Source organism: Rattus rattus, chromosome 13, assembly GCF_011064425.1.
Source record: "Rattus rattus isolate New Zealand chromosome 13, Rrattus_CSIRO_v1, whole genome shotgun sequence".
Lineage (NCBI taxonomy): Eukaryota > Metazoa > Chordata > Mammalia > Rodentia > Muridae > Rattus > Rattus rattus.
This window is the reverse complement of record NC_046166.1, coordinates 67819309-67836579: the sequence shown is the minus strand read 5'-3', so window position 1 is coordinate 67836579 and position 17271 is coordinate 67819309. Positions and strand designations below refer to the sequence as shown.

Genomic DNA, 17271 nt, shown 5'->3' with positions numbered 1-17271 from the left:
CAGTTAAAACTAATGGGCACAGCACCACAGGTCTCCTACCAACAAGGAAGAATTCATAACTTCTTACCTACAACTGAAACCATACTAGGCTACCAGTGTTGAAAGTGATACATGCATATGTTTTGTTTTGTTTGTTTTGTTTTTCAAATTCAAAGGTAGGAATTTACTTTGGACAGCCTGGTTGTTCTGTCATCCACTCTATGTAAGTTATCAGAGAGTTCCCAGCTTCCAGCTTAGCGACATACACATAATCATGGTTTGCTTTTTTTTTTTCTTTCAACTACACAGCAGACTTAGAAACCCACTTCTACTCCAGGCTCCAAGATGCATTAGCTTTATCATTTAACGCCACCTTCATAAACTTGAATGCATTCTGATTCCACAAAATGAAGATCATGGTAAGCCTTTTGCTTAGATGAGCTAATGGGTTATGAATAGGACATTGCTTTGTAAATGCACGTGATTTTTTAGATGAAAGATTATACCTTTGGGTATACCAATCATGAAAGCTAGAAACTGTTTATCCCATGCTTCAGGAGGTTTATATATGGTGGGCCAATCATCACCCAGCTACCTCAGGACACAGAATCTCCCCTGTTTCTTCCATACTCTGGAACTGACTTTGGGTCTTCTCAGGGTAGCCTAATGACAGAGGCTTATTCCCTCCATGCAAAATATAACTGAGTGATTTTTTAAAAATGTTGCCACAGGCAGAATATTTCTGATCACATTGTTTTACGGTGACCCAGATAGGATGACACATAACAAAGGAAGCTGCAAAATTTTATTATTGTCCCTGCAGAGTCTACTCTCAGTATACTGATATTTGCTTTCCTTTAATTCCGACTGTCAGATACAAGTCTGCATGAATTCTGCTCTATTTTACTCATTTATAATTTATAACCTGCCTGCTTCTAAAGTGATTTTTTTCAATGGCTTACTGAAAAAGTCTACATACATATTCCTACCCAAGCAGAGATGAAAAACCAAAGCACTGAATTTATTAAAGATGTCAATCATTTTGTTTTGAAATATAAATTTCCTATGACACCTGGTTCTTATTTATTTTTATTCACCAATTAAAATATTTTAGAACCTGATTTATAAATACTTTTAACTATCACAGGAACAAAATCCTTACATATTGACGGTGCTCTTTGAAAAATCCAAACTCTGGTCTGCTGTAGCATTTTTCTCCACATAACATACATTTTTTATTGAGAATTTCGTGGGTGTCTACAATGACATAGGATCCTATCCAATTTAAAAACCATTCTTCTAAAAGAACTGAAGTGATGAGTAGCGGAATTGAAATCTGCTGTAGTATAAAATAAGGTCTAATGTATCAATTATCATTCTAGATAAGACACAGTTCTCTCTGTGTCCATGATGCATATGCATGTGGATGTCATAGCAGTCCCTGTGTGTACGATCTCTGAACACACTACAGGCCTATTGACTAATTCACAGAGGTTCTCCAAGTCAGGCTAACAAGGAAGACACAGCACAATCTGAACTGGGGTCCCAGTCTCACTTACATATACTTTGTCTACCAGCTCATCCTATGACACTCCAGTTACAATCTCTTGTTGCTGTTATTATTATAAGATGATGGTGGTGGTGGTGATGATTTTGGTGGTAATGGTGGTGGTGATAGTGGTGGTGGTGGTGGTGATTATGGTGTTGTTGGTGATGGTGATAGTGGTGGTGGTGGTCGTAGTGGTAATGATGGTGGTAATGTTGGTGGTGGTGATGTTGGTGGTGGTGGTGGTGATATTGGTGGTGGTGGTGGTAGTTATGTTGTTGTTGTTGTTGGTGGTGGTAGTTATGCTGTTGTTGTTGTTGTTGGTGGTGGTTGTGGTGGTAGTGGTGGTGATGGTGGTGTTGTTGGTGGTGATGTTGCTGTTGTTGTTGGTAGTGGTGGTGATGATGTTGTTGTTGGAGGTGATGTTGTTGGTGGTGGTAATGGTGGTGATGGTGATGTTGGTGGTATTGGTGATATTGGTGGTGGTGATGTTGACGGTAGTGGTGATGTTGGTGGTGGTGGTGGTGGTGATGTTGGTGATGTTGGTGGTGTTATTGGTAGTAGTAATGATGATGCCAAGAATGCCCTTTGTGTTCTTCACCCTTCATCTCAGTAAGGATCTACAATTTAGGGAATTCATTCCAACATTGATTTCACACCCATTGTATACAAAATGGTTACATGTTGTACATGTATGCATATTAAATACAATAAATGTATTATATACATATTACATACATTCTATGTAACATATGCATTCTGTATATAGTCCTACCATCCTAGCACTACAGTCAATAATCCTCCTAGAAATGCCCTTCCTCTAAGGCACTGGTTGCTAACTTTACTAATGCTATGACTCTTTAGTATACTTGCTTGTGTTGTGGTGACATCCACCCTCCACCCCCAAGCCATAAGTTTATTTTCATTGGCACTTCATAATTACAATTTTGCTACTGTTATATATTGTAATGTAAATTTCTGATATGTGACCCTGGTGACTTTGACCTCCCAGAAGAGTCACAACCCACCAGCTACCTCTGCCCTTTAAATTTTAAGTGACGTAGCAATGGTCTCAAAAGTGGAGAAGGCATATCCTCTTACCCTTAATGTATTTATGAACTCAGTTCTTAACCTTACAGTTTTACTGAATATTTTTTAGTCCCCAACTTTGCCACATACTCAATGCCTTTACCCAGGTAGGCCTTAATGGTGTTAAATCACACCTACCCCCCAAAAACCCCCAATGGACCTATCAAATAAACAAAACAACAACAAACCACCCTGAGAACATGTAGAAGAAAAACTGATCAAGTATGAAGTTTCAAAATCCACTGTACCCTCAAAAAGAAAAGAAAAAAAAGAAAAAAAAAAAACCCTTAACATGGAGATTCTGCTGCCGTCAGAAACCCTCAGTCCTCCAACCACCACATTTCTGACCAAGCATAGAGACACCACCAGAGTAAAAGCTTTATCTGTTTGGTTTGGTCACAGACTATAAAGTCCTCATGAAGACGTCAGGTTTTTGACTGGCTGTGGGGAGACATTGCTGGCCTGTGCTCCTGCCTACCTAACTGTTTTCCCTATCAGACATGGGGGCTCACACACTATGGTATGTATGCAGAGAGAAATAATGAAGAGACAGAGGGAAAATTATAAATATGAACTCAAGGTGATTTAACCAGAAAGTGTCAAGGACAAAAACACCATAGACCTGAGATATCTCACCTTGATCAGAAGACAAGAGGAAAGACAGACGGGCCCTATCCAGTCTATTCTAGAACTATGGAATGAGAAGGGTTGGTGCCTCAGTTTGATTGACATGATATCCACATGATCACTCTGCTCATCAGATGCCCAGTTCTGCCAAAGCGAGAGTCTGATTATTCATCACAAAGGGATTTTGCTCTCTTTGGGAACTATTGAGTAAAACAATTGCCTGAGGTTCCAAACACGGCTGCATGGTAGTGGTGCTGAGGGCAACTCCTTCCCTAGGGTACTGCATCATACACAGTTGTGTAGCACACAGGGTACACATTCCAGAGCTTCCAGATTATTGTTTGCTTTATTACTATGCAAGGAGATACTTGATATTTACATAGTTATGGGCCTAAGATATCCCAGGTCAGTGAACACACATTGGCCCATGCATCCCCTACCCCCAGGATGTTTGGGTGGCAATGGTGATTCTCTGCTGCCACGAGGCCACCGTGCAGTTGACTGTAGCTTGCAAATGCCTTCGAAAACATCAATTCGCACTTGTGGCAAGCATCTCCAAGATGTCTTAACATACAGCCCCTCCTGTAGGTCAATTCTACATAATGTTCTATCCAGTGTAACACCAATAGGGACATAGGATTTAGTGGGGGAAAAAATCTGTGATGTAAGAAAGGCATTGTATTCAAGTGAACATAGAAGATTTTTATTAATCTGACTTCCTTTATTATTTAGAGAACTTATTACATAAGACAAGCTTGTTTTGTTTCACAAGGGTCCAGTCACATTATTTTAATTGGATTTGCATCTTCCAGAGCATTGTTTAAAATTTTGATAGTGTTTGAGACTTGTTTACTTATAGTTTAATTTTGTGTGCATTCACGTCTGTATCTGTGCCAGGTGCTTTCCAGGTGCCTTCTTTTACCACTCCCTACTGTATATTTGAGTCTCAGCCTGTCACTGAACCAGGACCTTACTGATTCAGACCCACTGGCTGCCAAAGAACTCCGGATACCCTGTATCCATCTTCCCAGAACTGGGATTACAGACAGGATTGTAGGTAGAAGCCTCAGTCATTTCCCATGTGGGTTCTAGACTAGAGTTTGAACCCGGGTTCCTATGCTTACGTGGTAAGCACTTTTCTAGTGGGACCATTTCCAAACCCAATATTTACTTTTGTTTAATATTTATTGTTGAAAATGTTTGCACATTTTCATTTTCTACTAATTAAAACCTGAAAGCAACAAGCTGCATCTCGCTGCAATGAACTACAAATGGCCCAGTTATTTTTGCAAAAGGGATTTCCTGATGCAAACCTAGAAATTTGCTCCATTAAAATCCCTATTTTCATTTTAGAGAAGAATGTATGCTGAGTCTCAGCTATGACCTCAGGGGTGCTTCATGTTTAGACAACTGTTTCATCCCCCTATCTCAAAGCAAAGGCTTCAGCCATTGTAATCATCCAGTCTAGAGTGTAAAAAGGGAAAGGTTACAAGACACACACTGATGTGTTTTCTCAGTATTTTATTGTCTTAGTATTTTTCATTCCTTGTATATCTGATAATTTTGAAATGGAAAAGTTATTCTATTCTAGTAAAAGAAATTTAGGTCAGAGGCTTGGTTAGACAGTGGTGCCACATATCCAGGCTACCTCCATCCCTGGGCATCTTCCAGTTCATAGGAGTATTCTGGTCACTCATGGAAAAGTCTATGGACCACCAAGTTTGGGGTAACCACAGTTAGGTGTATGCCATAGCAACTTTGGATAACCTCACTGGGAACATCAAGCAAATGGCGAAGGGTCAATGTTTAACCTATGAGATAACAGTCCCACGTCTAGTCTCTGAGATGAAAAAGGTAAAAGGTTAGGTTCTGTTCTGCAGCCGATAATGCAGCCAGTCATGAGTATGCAATAAAAAACATCCCGCAAATCTGGACATCACAGCTCAGAGAAGCACCACAGATGGTAACGCACATCATGTGCCTAGAAGGTGACATACTTTGAGAAATAAAATCCCAAAGCCCGGGATTCCCCTCATACACAAAGTGTCTCCAGTTGGCTGGTCCTCTTTCCTGTTTTATTCAACAAAAGTAAAATTACACATGTGTATTTTCTGAGCACTGATAACTACTCCAGAGGCCCATCAGCATCGGAGCCCCTAATTTACAGCTTGTTTTCAATATCATAGATGGTTTAAGACTCTTAGCTTCTCACTGGTATCTGATGAGGTCTGTGGAGAACCAGCTCTGTCTCCAGCCTGTGAAATCCCTCCAACACTAGGCAATGGGCATCAGAACTGCACTGCTGAGGTAATTATAACAAACAGTCTTTTAAATTAAATTTATATTTTCTTTATGTAGATGGGTGTTTTCTGGTGCACCATGTACATACCAGGTGTCTGTGGATACCAGAGGAGGGCATTGCTGTATCCCCTGGAATTGGAGTTCCTGAGAGACTCTACCAGAGCCTTACCAATACAGATGTGGATACTTGCAACCAACCATTGGAATGAGCATGGGAACCCAATGGAAGAGCTAGGGGAAGGACTGGAGGAGCTGAAGGGGTTTGTAACCCTTTGGAATAAGAACAATATCAACCAACCAGACACTCCAGAGCTCCCAGGGACTAAACCACCAACCAATGACTATACATGGAGGGACCCATGGCTCTAGCCGCATATGTAACAGAGGATGGCTTTGTCTGGCATCAATGGGAAGGGAGGTCCTTGGTCCTGTGAAGCCTCCAAGGGATATGCTAGGGTGGTGAGGTAGGAGTAGGTGGGTGGGTTGGTGGAGGAGCACCCTCATAGAAGCAGGGGGAGGGGGTATGGGATGGGAGGTTTGAAAGGGGATAACATTTGAAATGTAAATAAATAACCAAGAAAAAAAGAAAGGAAGGAAGGAAGGAAGGAAGAAAGAAAGAAGGAAGGAAGGAAGGAAGGAAAGAAAGAAAGAAAGAAAGAAAGAAAGAAAGAAAGAAAGAAAAAGGAAGGAAGAAAGAAAACAACGGAGCAAGTCAGTAAGTAGCACTCCCCTGCATCAGTTCCTTGTTCCAGATTATTGCTCTGTTTGAGTTCTTTTTCTGGCTTCCCTAGGTGTGTGATGTAGAACTGTAAACTGAAACAAACCTTTGCCCCCTCCCTCCAAAAGGAACATGGAAGGAGTATAGACGTACATATTGCTCCAGGTCCATGCCTTTGTGAGCGGGGGATGGGTGGGGTAAGGCTTAAGAAGTGTCGCCATTCTTTCACAGTGAAGAATGACAGATCACAGGTCTCGTTGAGGCACACTGGATCGTTTCCCAGGTGTCTTAGCCTTGGATAAGCCTCCTTCTCAGCCTTACCCCTGTCGTGGGCCTCTCTACCCATGGCTAGCCTCACAATCCTACCATTAATCGCTGAGCTGCCTGGCTCCTCCAGATGGCACAGGACCCCATTGCCACACCACTCTCACCTATCTCCATGGTTCAACACTTGGACCTGGCCCACTGGCAGGCATTATGGGAACGAATTGCTGTGCGGGGGACTGTCCACAGACTGGCTTCTGTTCTTGCTTTCTTTGACTTTCATTCTGGTTCAGAAGCAAAGACAAAGGGAAGTGCAGGGTCACCCTACCTGAGAAGCTGCCCAGTCTGGGGGCCGTCATGTCTCCTCCATCATGGATCTCCAGGGAGTCCCAGTTCTGCTCCGTGGCAAAGCTAATCACTTGGATCTACCGGGTCACAAAGCAGGGTTACCATGTTTTAATCACGCTCATCGAAAGTACACGAGCTTTTAATAACTAAGACACGCACATACATACAAAACTGGGGTCACTGGGTTATGTGAAAAATACAAGGACACAAAAATATGAGAGGCTCATATTGAGGTCAAATGGAAAAATGGGTGACAGGGGGAGTAGAATGGATAGATGAATTTGAGTAAATATATTACATACATATATAAAATTGTCAAATAATAGATATAAGCATTATTTAACAAGATAATATGTTTTAATATATTATAGGTTATTAAGTATGTGTAAGATAATTAATAAGAAAATATATTATTAAGATAATATATTAATAAGACAATATATTAACAAGATGATATTTTATATTATATGTTTTACACACACAGACATACACACACACACACATACACACACACACACACATGAAAGGAACTAATCTCTGATAGGACATGGGAAAACATCTACAAATAACAGTTCCCATAGCAATTATTCTAAAAATCAATTATTGGGCTGGAGAGATGCTTGAGAGCACTTACAGCTCTGCCAGAGGCCCTGGGTTTCATTCCCAGCACCCTAGGCAGGTGGCTTAGAACTTTGTGACAATCAAACTGCAGGGGCTTCCCTGTCCTCTTCTGGCTGCCCAGGTAACCCACATATACACACACAGGCACGCACGCACATAAGCACGTACACACACACACACACAGAGAGTTAAAAATAATAAGGACAAAGGTTTAAAACAACTAAATAAATGTCTTTTTTTGCAAATATTGTAAATGATTAAAGACATTTTATAGAAAGATTGAGAAACACAAAAGAAATTTCCACCTGTGTGCCCATGACTGGAGAGTACGAGGTTATACAGTGGGGAGAGGGGGGATCAGGGGGAAGGAGAGGCAATGGAGCAAAAATGAACGAGGGCAAAGTATGCAGGCAGAAGCCAGAGTGAAATGCATTATGCCGAATCCTAACCCAGAATAACACAGAGCAAATGAAGTTTTATAAAGTCTTTAATTAAATAAGGCAGAAAAGAAAGTATGAGTGATGATGAAAAGGAGAGAGTGAGGGAGGGGGAAAGAGGATGGGGGAGAGGAAGAAAGAGATGAGGGGAGGGAAGGGAGGAAGACGGAAGGTAGAGAAAGCTGGAGCCGCTGACCTGCCTCAGAGGACCTGGTCTGAGGCCCTACCTGGATCCCTGAGCCCTCCGATACGATGATCTTCCACACACAGTTCAGGTTGTTCCCATAGGGCTCAGGGTAGCCTGGAGATAAGATTGTCCCTCTTCTCTGAGTGAAATTGCCACTGCATGGAACTGAGAGAGAGAGAGAGAGAGAGAGAGAGAGAGAGAGAGAGAGAGAGAGAGAGAGAGAGAGAATGCCATGTTACAGTAAAAGCCAAGTGAAGTTGGCAAGGCTCTATGTCCTATTTTCCTTGGCTGGAATCAGACAGGGAAACTTTTCCTGCTATTTTAAGTGACATTTTTAGCCAAGGTACAATTGAATCTCTTTGCCTTCGAATGTGCAACATCAGTGATTGATATCCATTTTGTCGCTGAGTTTTAAGCTTTGAGTCTATAAACAATGTTGTTTTTCAGGGTTTTCTAAGAAGGGACTGTCTACAACAAAGGTGTCTCTGAAGTGAGTTCTGATTGGAATAATTTTTCTCCTTTAATGTAAGAGTGTGTGTAGCGCACCCTTCTGTCTACAGACAAGCAACTCCTGGTCATACTGATGAATTCAGAGCAATCCAGGGAGAAGAAGATATATTTAAAATGCACAGATAAATTCACGGGATGATCACCCTTGCTCAGAGAGTTCCTTTGACAAACGTAGCAAATGACAAGTAACAATACCACCTTCATACCCAGCACTTTCAAGTGCCGATGTATTATTAAAAGGGCCATCATCTATATAATGCCATAGCCCACTATCCACATGTTCTTTCCACAGATGGAAATTATGTGTTTTCTTAACTTTAGAGTTGATAACAGACTTAAGGGGCATCAAGAAGTAAAACATGTTTTACACATGCAAATCTCACGTTTTAGGAAACATTTGTAATCTCATGTTTTAGGAAACATTTGTTTTTAAGGTTGGGGCTATCGGGCTATTGATCTAATCGATTGATCTTCACACAGTTGAAGAGCAAGATCACTTCATGAACAGTGACAGCCAGCCCCGGGTAGTTATCTCCTGGGCCCTACTTACCTACACAGCTTGGGATGGTGTCGTTCCACTGGGCCAAAGCATTTGGCACAGACTGACAGCGGATGGCTGTGGAGCCTTGCAGCAGGTAACCTGGGTTACACTCGAATCGGACGATGGAGCCTGCAGAGAACTCAGAACCAATCCTTCTCCCATATCTGGGCTCAGGGACGGAGCTGCACTGCGTGTCACTGGTGCGTGGAACGGCTAGGAGAGAGGCATACAGATTGCCACTTTGTCAGAGCAGAATGTAACGGGAGGGACAGAAGAAGGGACGAAGTGGTTGTCAAGAGGATGGGAGTAGACACAGGGTAGACACAGTGCTGGAACCCTTTCTGGAAGGACTGACCCCAGGGTCAATTCTCTGTCTGCATTTCCTCCTGTGATGTCACTGGGGAACACCACACAGGTCTCATTCTGATGCGGAGATGGGATAGAAGGAAAATTAGTGTCTGTGACGGCTATTCAAGCAGTTCAAATTAAAATCTGAACGACTGTGCTGGTAATTGGGAGGCAGCGGCCATAACTTTTGCTCTTCCTCAGCAGCACGGGAGTCTAGTGAGACAAGTTGCTCTGTAGAGGACTTGCTTAGATGTGACCCTAGTGATAAATTATGCAGCTAAAAAATGGGACCCACCACACAACTCATCATTCTAGATATTTATCCCAAAGAGCTGAATTTGGTCTAATAACAATATTATAGCCAACGTGTGTAAACAAAGTAGATGTCCTTCTTGTTTGTTTTCTGGTGCTATGATATAATACTCTCACCAAAGGCAACTTGGGGATGAAATGGTGCATTTAGCTTACACGTACACAACATAATCCATACATAACTGAGGGAAGTCAATGGAGAAACTCAAGTGGGAATTTGAAGGAGAAACCATGGAGGGACATTGCTCGCTGGCTCAATCCCTGCTCCACTCAGGTTCATATTAAAATGGTGTTCTCTTACAGTCTAGGATCATAAGCCTCGGGATGGGGACCTTAGTAGTGTGGGTCCTTCTGCATTCATTAATAATCAAGTTAAGAATGAAAATTAACTAGGGCAGTATCCATCAGAAGATGACTGTATAAAAAAGTATGAATTTGTATAAGGGACTCTTATTAAACTGTACAAATGAAGGTTTTGGTATTTGTAACGGCATGCAGGTGTTGGAAGAGCACTCTGTTAAGTGAGATGAGTTGGTCTTGGCAGCAAACCATGACACTATTCCTCTTCCGTAAAGGATCCAAGTCAGATGAACTCCCTGGAAGAGAGAACAGGGTGGTGGCTGCCAGAGATGGGTATGGGGAAGCAGGGAGTTGCAGGTTGTGTAGATGAAGGAAGTTCTGTAGAGCTGCAATAAAATGCGGGGCCTATAGTTAGCAACATTCTGCCATGCACCTAACAACTTGGTAAAGAATACTTCATGTCAGCACAGTGAATATTAACGTAAGTCCTGCAAACATTCCTCCAGAATATTCAATCCTTGGCGTGCAGATGACCACCTGCAGGCAGAAACTTAAAGCCCAAGGAAAGACTCATTTCCCAAGGTGTGTGTGGGGGGTGGGACGGGGGAGGCTAGGATGTGCATTTCTAGGCTGAGGAATTTCTCCCTAACTGGGGTAAAAGCATGAGCAAGTTTGTTTCCATTCTTCTTTGCATTCCGGTGGGTGTTTTCTTTTTATGTGGGTACCAGGTCAGGGCCAGTAGTTCAGATAACACTAGAAAAAATAATAAGTTGATGTGATGAACCTGAGTAAGGAGTCTTTGTTACAAAAGAAAGGGAAGGTCCATGCTGCAGCAAGGGATTCAACGAGGCACACAAACCTGGGAAAACTCACTAAAGTTTGATAGTGGAGGAAAGGAAAGGCCATCAGGATTCAGAGACTAGACACAGAAGAGGTGAAACTCTAGAACTTCACTTTGTTCCCAGAGTCTACCCTGACAGACAGGGTCATCTCTCCCTGATAGGGTTGGTAGAAAATCGTATTCCTATAGCTCAGCCATTCTGTGCTTAGACAGTTAGAAAGCCATCCTCGGGATCTATCACCATGTGCTTTGGAAATGGAGAAGGAAGTGAGGGGTTAGAGATTAAGTGCTAAGGAACAACCTGGGGTAGAACATTCCAGCAGGGCTGAGCAACCACATGAGGAAGAAGAGCTGGAGAGTCGGTGACTTGGTGCTGAGAAGCAGTGTGCCCTTTCTATTGACCAGGAGCAACATTGTGGATGCTGTGTACTTAACCCAGTGACAGGCAGTGTAGACTGCACCAAGGAAGTCATAGCATATCAACGACCCCATCTATTGAGAAGGGAGAATGTTCCATCTTCTGAGATCTTCAATTTCTTTCTTCAGAAGCTTGAAATTCCTGTCATACAGATCTTTCACTTGCTTGGTTAGAGACACACCAAGGTGTTTAATATTATTTGTGACTACTGTGAAGGGTGTCATTTCCTTAATTTCTTTCTCAGTCTGTTTATTCTTTGAGGAGAGGAAGGTTACTAATTTGTTTGAGTTAATTTTATATCCAGCCACTTTGCTAGAGTTGTTTATCAGATTGTAGGTGTTCTCTGTTGGAATTTTTGGGGTCACTTAAATATACTATCATATCATCTGCAAATAGTGATATTTTAACTTCTCCCCTTCCAATTTGTATCCCTTTGACCTACTTTTGTTGTGGGCATATACCCAAAAGATGCTCCAATATATAACAAGGACATATGTTCTACTAAATTCATAGTAGCCTTATTTATAATAACCAGAAGCTGGAAAGAACCCAGATGTCCTTCAAAAGAGGAATGGATACAGAAAATGTGGTTCATTTACACAATGAAGTACTACTCAGCTATTAGAAAACAATGACTTCATGAAATTCTTAGACAAATGGGTAGGATTACAAAATATCATCCTGAGAGAGATAACTAAATCACAAAAGAACACACACGGTATGCACTCACTAATAAGTGGATATTAGCCCAAAACCTTGGAATACCCAAGATACAATTCACAGACCACATGAAACTCAAGAAAAAGTGAGACCAAAGTGTGGATGCTTCAGTCCTTCTTAGAAGGGGGAACAAAATACTCACAGGAGGAAATATGGAGACAAAGTGTGCAGCAGAAACTGAAGGAAAGGCCATCCAGAGATCCCTCCACCTAGGGATCTATCCCGTATACAGTCATCAAACCCAGACACTACTGCAGATGCCAAGAAGTGCATGCTGACAGGAGCCTGATATAGCTGTCTCCCAAGAGGCTCTTTCACAGCCTGATAAATATAGAGGTGGAAGCCTGCAGCCAACCACTGGATTGAGATCAGGGTCCCCAATGGAGAAGTTAAAGAAGGGATTGAAGGAGCTGAAAGGTTTGCAACCTCATAGGAAGAACAACGATATGCACTAACCAGACCCCCCACCCAGAGCTCCCAGGGACTAATCCAACCAAAGAGTACACATGGAATGACCCATATGTAGCAGAGCCTGGCCTTGTTGGGCATCAACGGGAAGAGAGGCCCTTGTCCTGTGAAGGTTTGATGCCCCAGCACAGGGGAATGTCAGGGCAGAGAGGCAGGAGGGAGTGGGTGGGCAGGTGGGTAGGTGAGAACCCTCACAGAAGCAGGGGGAAGAGGATGAGATAGGGGATTTGAAAGGGGATAAAATTTGAAATGCAAATAAAGAAAAAATAAGCAACATCTAGGCATGAATGGATGATGATTAAAAACAGTATACTGGGACTGCAGAAGTGAACCAGCGGTCAGGAACAATGGTACTTTGCTAGAGGACACTAGTTTGATTCCCAGCTTCCACATAGCATCTCACAACTATCTTTAACTTCAATTCCAGGGGATCCAGCGCCCTCTTCTGGCTTTCAAGGTTACTGTACACAATGGTGCACAGACATACAAGTAGGCAAAACACCATGCAGATAAGGTAAAAATAAAGGTTCAGAAAACAACAACCACCAAAAAACAAACAAACAAACAAACAAACAAAATCAAATCCAATACCTAGACAAAACCCAAATGGTATGCTTTGGGAAACTGAGACACCAAATTAACTTAGACACATGAAGAGTCACGTGTTGCAGACAATAGGGAAATGAGTTTCGGGTGGCATTTCCTTGCCTGCTATGGTTCTTTGTTTTATTTTCCTTTCTGTTGCTGTGATCAAACATCTTGACTGAAAGTGAGACTGGGCACCAGAGGCTTTATTCAGTTTATAATGCCTAGTTACGTAAGGGTAACCACAGAGGCAAGAATGTGATACCACAAGAATGCTGACACCACATCCAGTCAAGCACGGGGAGAAGCAAATGCTCCATGCTGCCTGTAGGTCCACCCGCCTGCTTGCTGGCTTTCTCTACGTTGACACACTTCAGGAGCCTTCACCTCAGAACTGACTGCGCCATAGGTGTGCCCACAGACCAGTCAATCTAAAGTAATTCCCCATGGAGACATTCTTCCCTCTGTGCATTGACAGCATAACTAACCGTCATTCTCTACTTCTTCAGAAGCTTGGAAGATGATCTGTTTGTTCTCAGAATCACTACATCCTCCACCACAAGGCAGTCACTATGGGCTGTGAGGGAGCCAACCAGGGCAGCTTTCTACACCTGAGTCCCAGGGACAATTATGCACTCTGTCCTTTGACATATGCCTCGTGTTGGTATCTTGAATGTTCTTCATAATGAACTGCCTGCCTGCTAACAGGGGTCAAGAATCCTATAATCGCAGAGCACAAAGTCACTGAGAAATTCCAAGCTCCTGAGTGAAGCTCTGGCTACTCGGAGCTTTGTAAGCAATAAGGGGGCAGATAATGCCTGGCTTCAGTGTAAGTGTCTTAAAAAATAAATGCTCGATTGAACTCCCTGGGTTGAAGATTTTCATTTTGCCTTTGAGTAGTTTATGAACTGGATTCACACTCCTCTCTCTTTACCTCCAAGGGATTTATCTTTGATAAAAGACTTGTTTTGCATAAACTCAGTGGTGGAGAGTAGGGAAAGGTTGGGTGTTGGGCTCTGTAAGACACTGAAAATGCCAATGTATTATTGTACAAGGGAAACATTCCTTCTATAAAGGTTTGCTTTCTAGTTTTCTGTAGTTTTAGATATTTTAAGGATGATGCCTGAATTTATATAAAGAAAAGATTTTTTCAGGGCTGGGAGACAGCTCAGACAATAAAGTGGTTCCCACAGAAACATGAGGAAGTGAGTTCAGGTCCCTATGGAAATAAAAATGCTGGGTGTAGTGGTGTGTACCTGGAATCCCAGGACTGGGATGATGGGGACAGGTGGATCCCTGAAGTCTGTGGTACTGTTAGTCTGAACATGTTTGTGAGCCTTAGGTTTAGAATCAGACCCTGACTTAAAAAATAGGGTTGAGACAGACTGAGAAAGACACCTACACGGAACTCTTGCCTCTACACATATGTATGTGCACACATGCACACACATTGACAAACACATAAACCACAAACACACTTCACTACAAAGATACATGTACATGAAATGACGTAATTCTTTTCTGAAACATGGCACCCAAGTGCGAACTCAGGGTAGCATAGGCCTTGGGGCCTTTGCTTCTTACCTGATTCGTGATCTAATCTTTATCAAAAGCCAGAGGAAGCCCCATACAAAGACTCAGGTTGTGACTAACTTGGATTCATTTTCTAATTTTAATGTGATTTTTTTTTCTCTAAGAGGAAAAATTTACTTACAACAACCAGTCTGCCTTTGTCACAGAAGAATGATGAGCTCTCAATTATGTATTTACATGGAAAAAATGTAATTCCAAACTTACTAGAAGAAAATAAGTTTAGCCAGCTTGCCTGAATTAGTCATTCTCTAGCAAAGTCAATTAAAAATATACTGGTCATTTGCATTTAAGGAAAATTACAACTTGAAAACAATGTAACTACTTTTAATTCCCTAACAACATTGTTGAAACATTTGCCACTGAAGGGTTAGAAATCTTTCTCCTGTGTGCTGCCAGCATCACTTAGACCCTCTGCCCAAGACCATTCATAGGATTTCTATGATGAAAACTGAAACCTTTTAAGGCAAATATTTTGAGCAAATTGCTAGTACTCTGTGAGATTTTTAGAATAGAAACAAATGGCATGACTGTTATTTTCTATGGTTTTCTGAAAAGCACAGTTTCTCTTTTTTAAAAATATTTATTTATTTATTTATTTATTTATTTATTTATTTATTTATTTATTTCATGTATGTGGGTACACTGTCGCTGTCTTCAGACACACCAGAAGAGAACATGGGATCCCATTAAAGGTGGCTGTGAGTCACCATGTGGATGCTGGGAATTGAACTCAGGACCTCTAGAAGAGTAGTCAGTGCTCTTAACTGCTGAGCTATATCTCTTCAGCCTAAGTTTAGTTTTTCTAAGTTATTTTGTGGCGAATTCTATGTCAAGGGAGCAAATGACTCAGATAAGTGACTTCCCTCTAATTGTCAGGAAAATATTGCAGGGTAGATGGTGATCTCCTGGCTGGAAGACAGTAGATGAAGACAAATTAAGAATTACTTTATTCTTCCTTTTTTTTCCTTTTATTGGTTGTTCTGGGAGTGGATCTTGCTATATAACCCAGAGAGTCACAATCCTCCTGCCTCGGCCTTAGGTACTGGGATGTGAAGTGTGCCTGGAGGAGGGCTGCTTTCGGAATTGGACTGAGTGGAACCCTGAAGTAGCTTTTCCCTCCATTGCACTGTGCCATGAGCAGTTGCAGCTCCACTGTTCTGTGCTCCCTAATGTCGAGTTTGTGAAACGAATATTCAAGTTCCATGAGAATATCACATCTTTTTCAAGTTGAGGAACTTTTAAACAATCTAAGATTATTTGAATAAACTCTAAATCGAACAAAGAAAACAAGTATAAAGAAGTAGAACAGAGAGGTTAATTTTACACAGTGCTTTTCATTCCGACGGACAGTCCTGGATATGACAATTCTGTGGTTGGCATTGTTAAATTACAATTTCAGTTACTTCTCAGGACAAATCTGCTTAAACTGTATGTTTATATTCTAATGCACATAGCTTTAAATATTTATGACATGGTTTACATAATTAGATAAAATACTGTATCTTATGTCATTCTGTCATATCTGAAGAGCCATTAGAGGTAATTTAATCAATAATTACTTTTATAATGCTAGAAAATAAGGTAGTATGCCTTTGAAGTAGAAGTATAATTTAATGTGGCCAAAATAAAACCGAACTATTCTTAAGAGGTGATTTTAATCTCACAGATATGAGTGCCCTCGATTATTCAAATGTCACAGAAATGAAATTTGTTGATTTTCCTCCAATGTGAGCAGCCCAGGATGCACCTTCACCTTGGTTCACAAAATGCAGCTCACAGGGTACCTTCCATATTCTTATACAAGTGTGGCGCACAGGGTGTGCCTCACCTTGGTAGAGGACGTGTAGCACATGGGATAACCCCCTACAATGCTTCTCAAAATGCAGAACACAGTGTGCTCTCCACATTGCATCACAATGTATAGTGTATGTGGTGCTCCTCACCTTGGTAGACGAAGTGGAAACCCCGTGCAGAAGCTCCGCTCTTTGCGCTGAATCGAAGCAGAATCTGATTGGATGTAGCCAGCGGGAGTGTTTCACCTGGGAATTCAAACAGAGGCGACACATTTACTCTGCGTGGATGGCATTCTGGGAGAAACGTGGACTGGAAAGTCCACAATAAATGCTTCAAGTCAAATAGAACAAAAGTAGATTTAGGGGTTTAAGACCCAAGAGTCTTGCTGTTATGAACATGTTTAAAACCTGCCCTGGTTTTGTTGAGTCTAATAAACTGGATTGCTGTCAGGATGGAAGACTTAACGAACAGGCACTGTGGCTAACCATACAATGGGGCTAAGTATTGACAGTCATGTGACAACCTCGCCCTGGTTTACTATTACTTGCTGGGAGTAGGTAATGGGAGAAAATTTCTTTAGTCCATCACTAGTTTAGAAACATTAAAAGGTTCACAAAATGCTTCTGAAATAAGTGTTTAACCTTTAAAGCAGATACAACCCCTTGGGAAGTATCTTCCAGCTGTGTATATGAATCCTCAGACCCCTACCCCATGCTACTGTGGG

General features: G+C 41.7%; 1 protein-coding gene across 1 annotated transcript in view; it reads right to left on the bottom strand.

Annotated features, from left to right (window-relative positions):
- The window catches only part of Csmd1 (CUB and Sushi multiple domains 1), a 1514424-nt gene that overhangs the window by 153011 nt on the left and 1344142 nt on the right, over nt 1-17271 (bottom strand). Inside the window, exons 33-36 of the mRNA XM_032918494.1 lie at nt 16697-16792; nt 9178-9381; nt 8158-8282; nt 6853-6949 (exon numbers count right to left, since the gene is read on the bottom strand). Coding sequence (XP_032774385.1) covers nt 6853-6949; nt 8158-8282; nt 9178-9381; nt 16697-16792 — 522 coding nt within the window. The remainder of the gene's footprint in view (nt 1-6852; nt 6950-8157; nt 8283-9177; nt 9382-16696; nt 16793-17271) is intronic.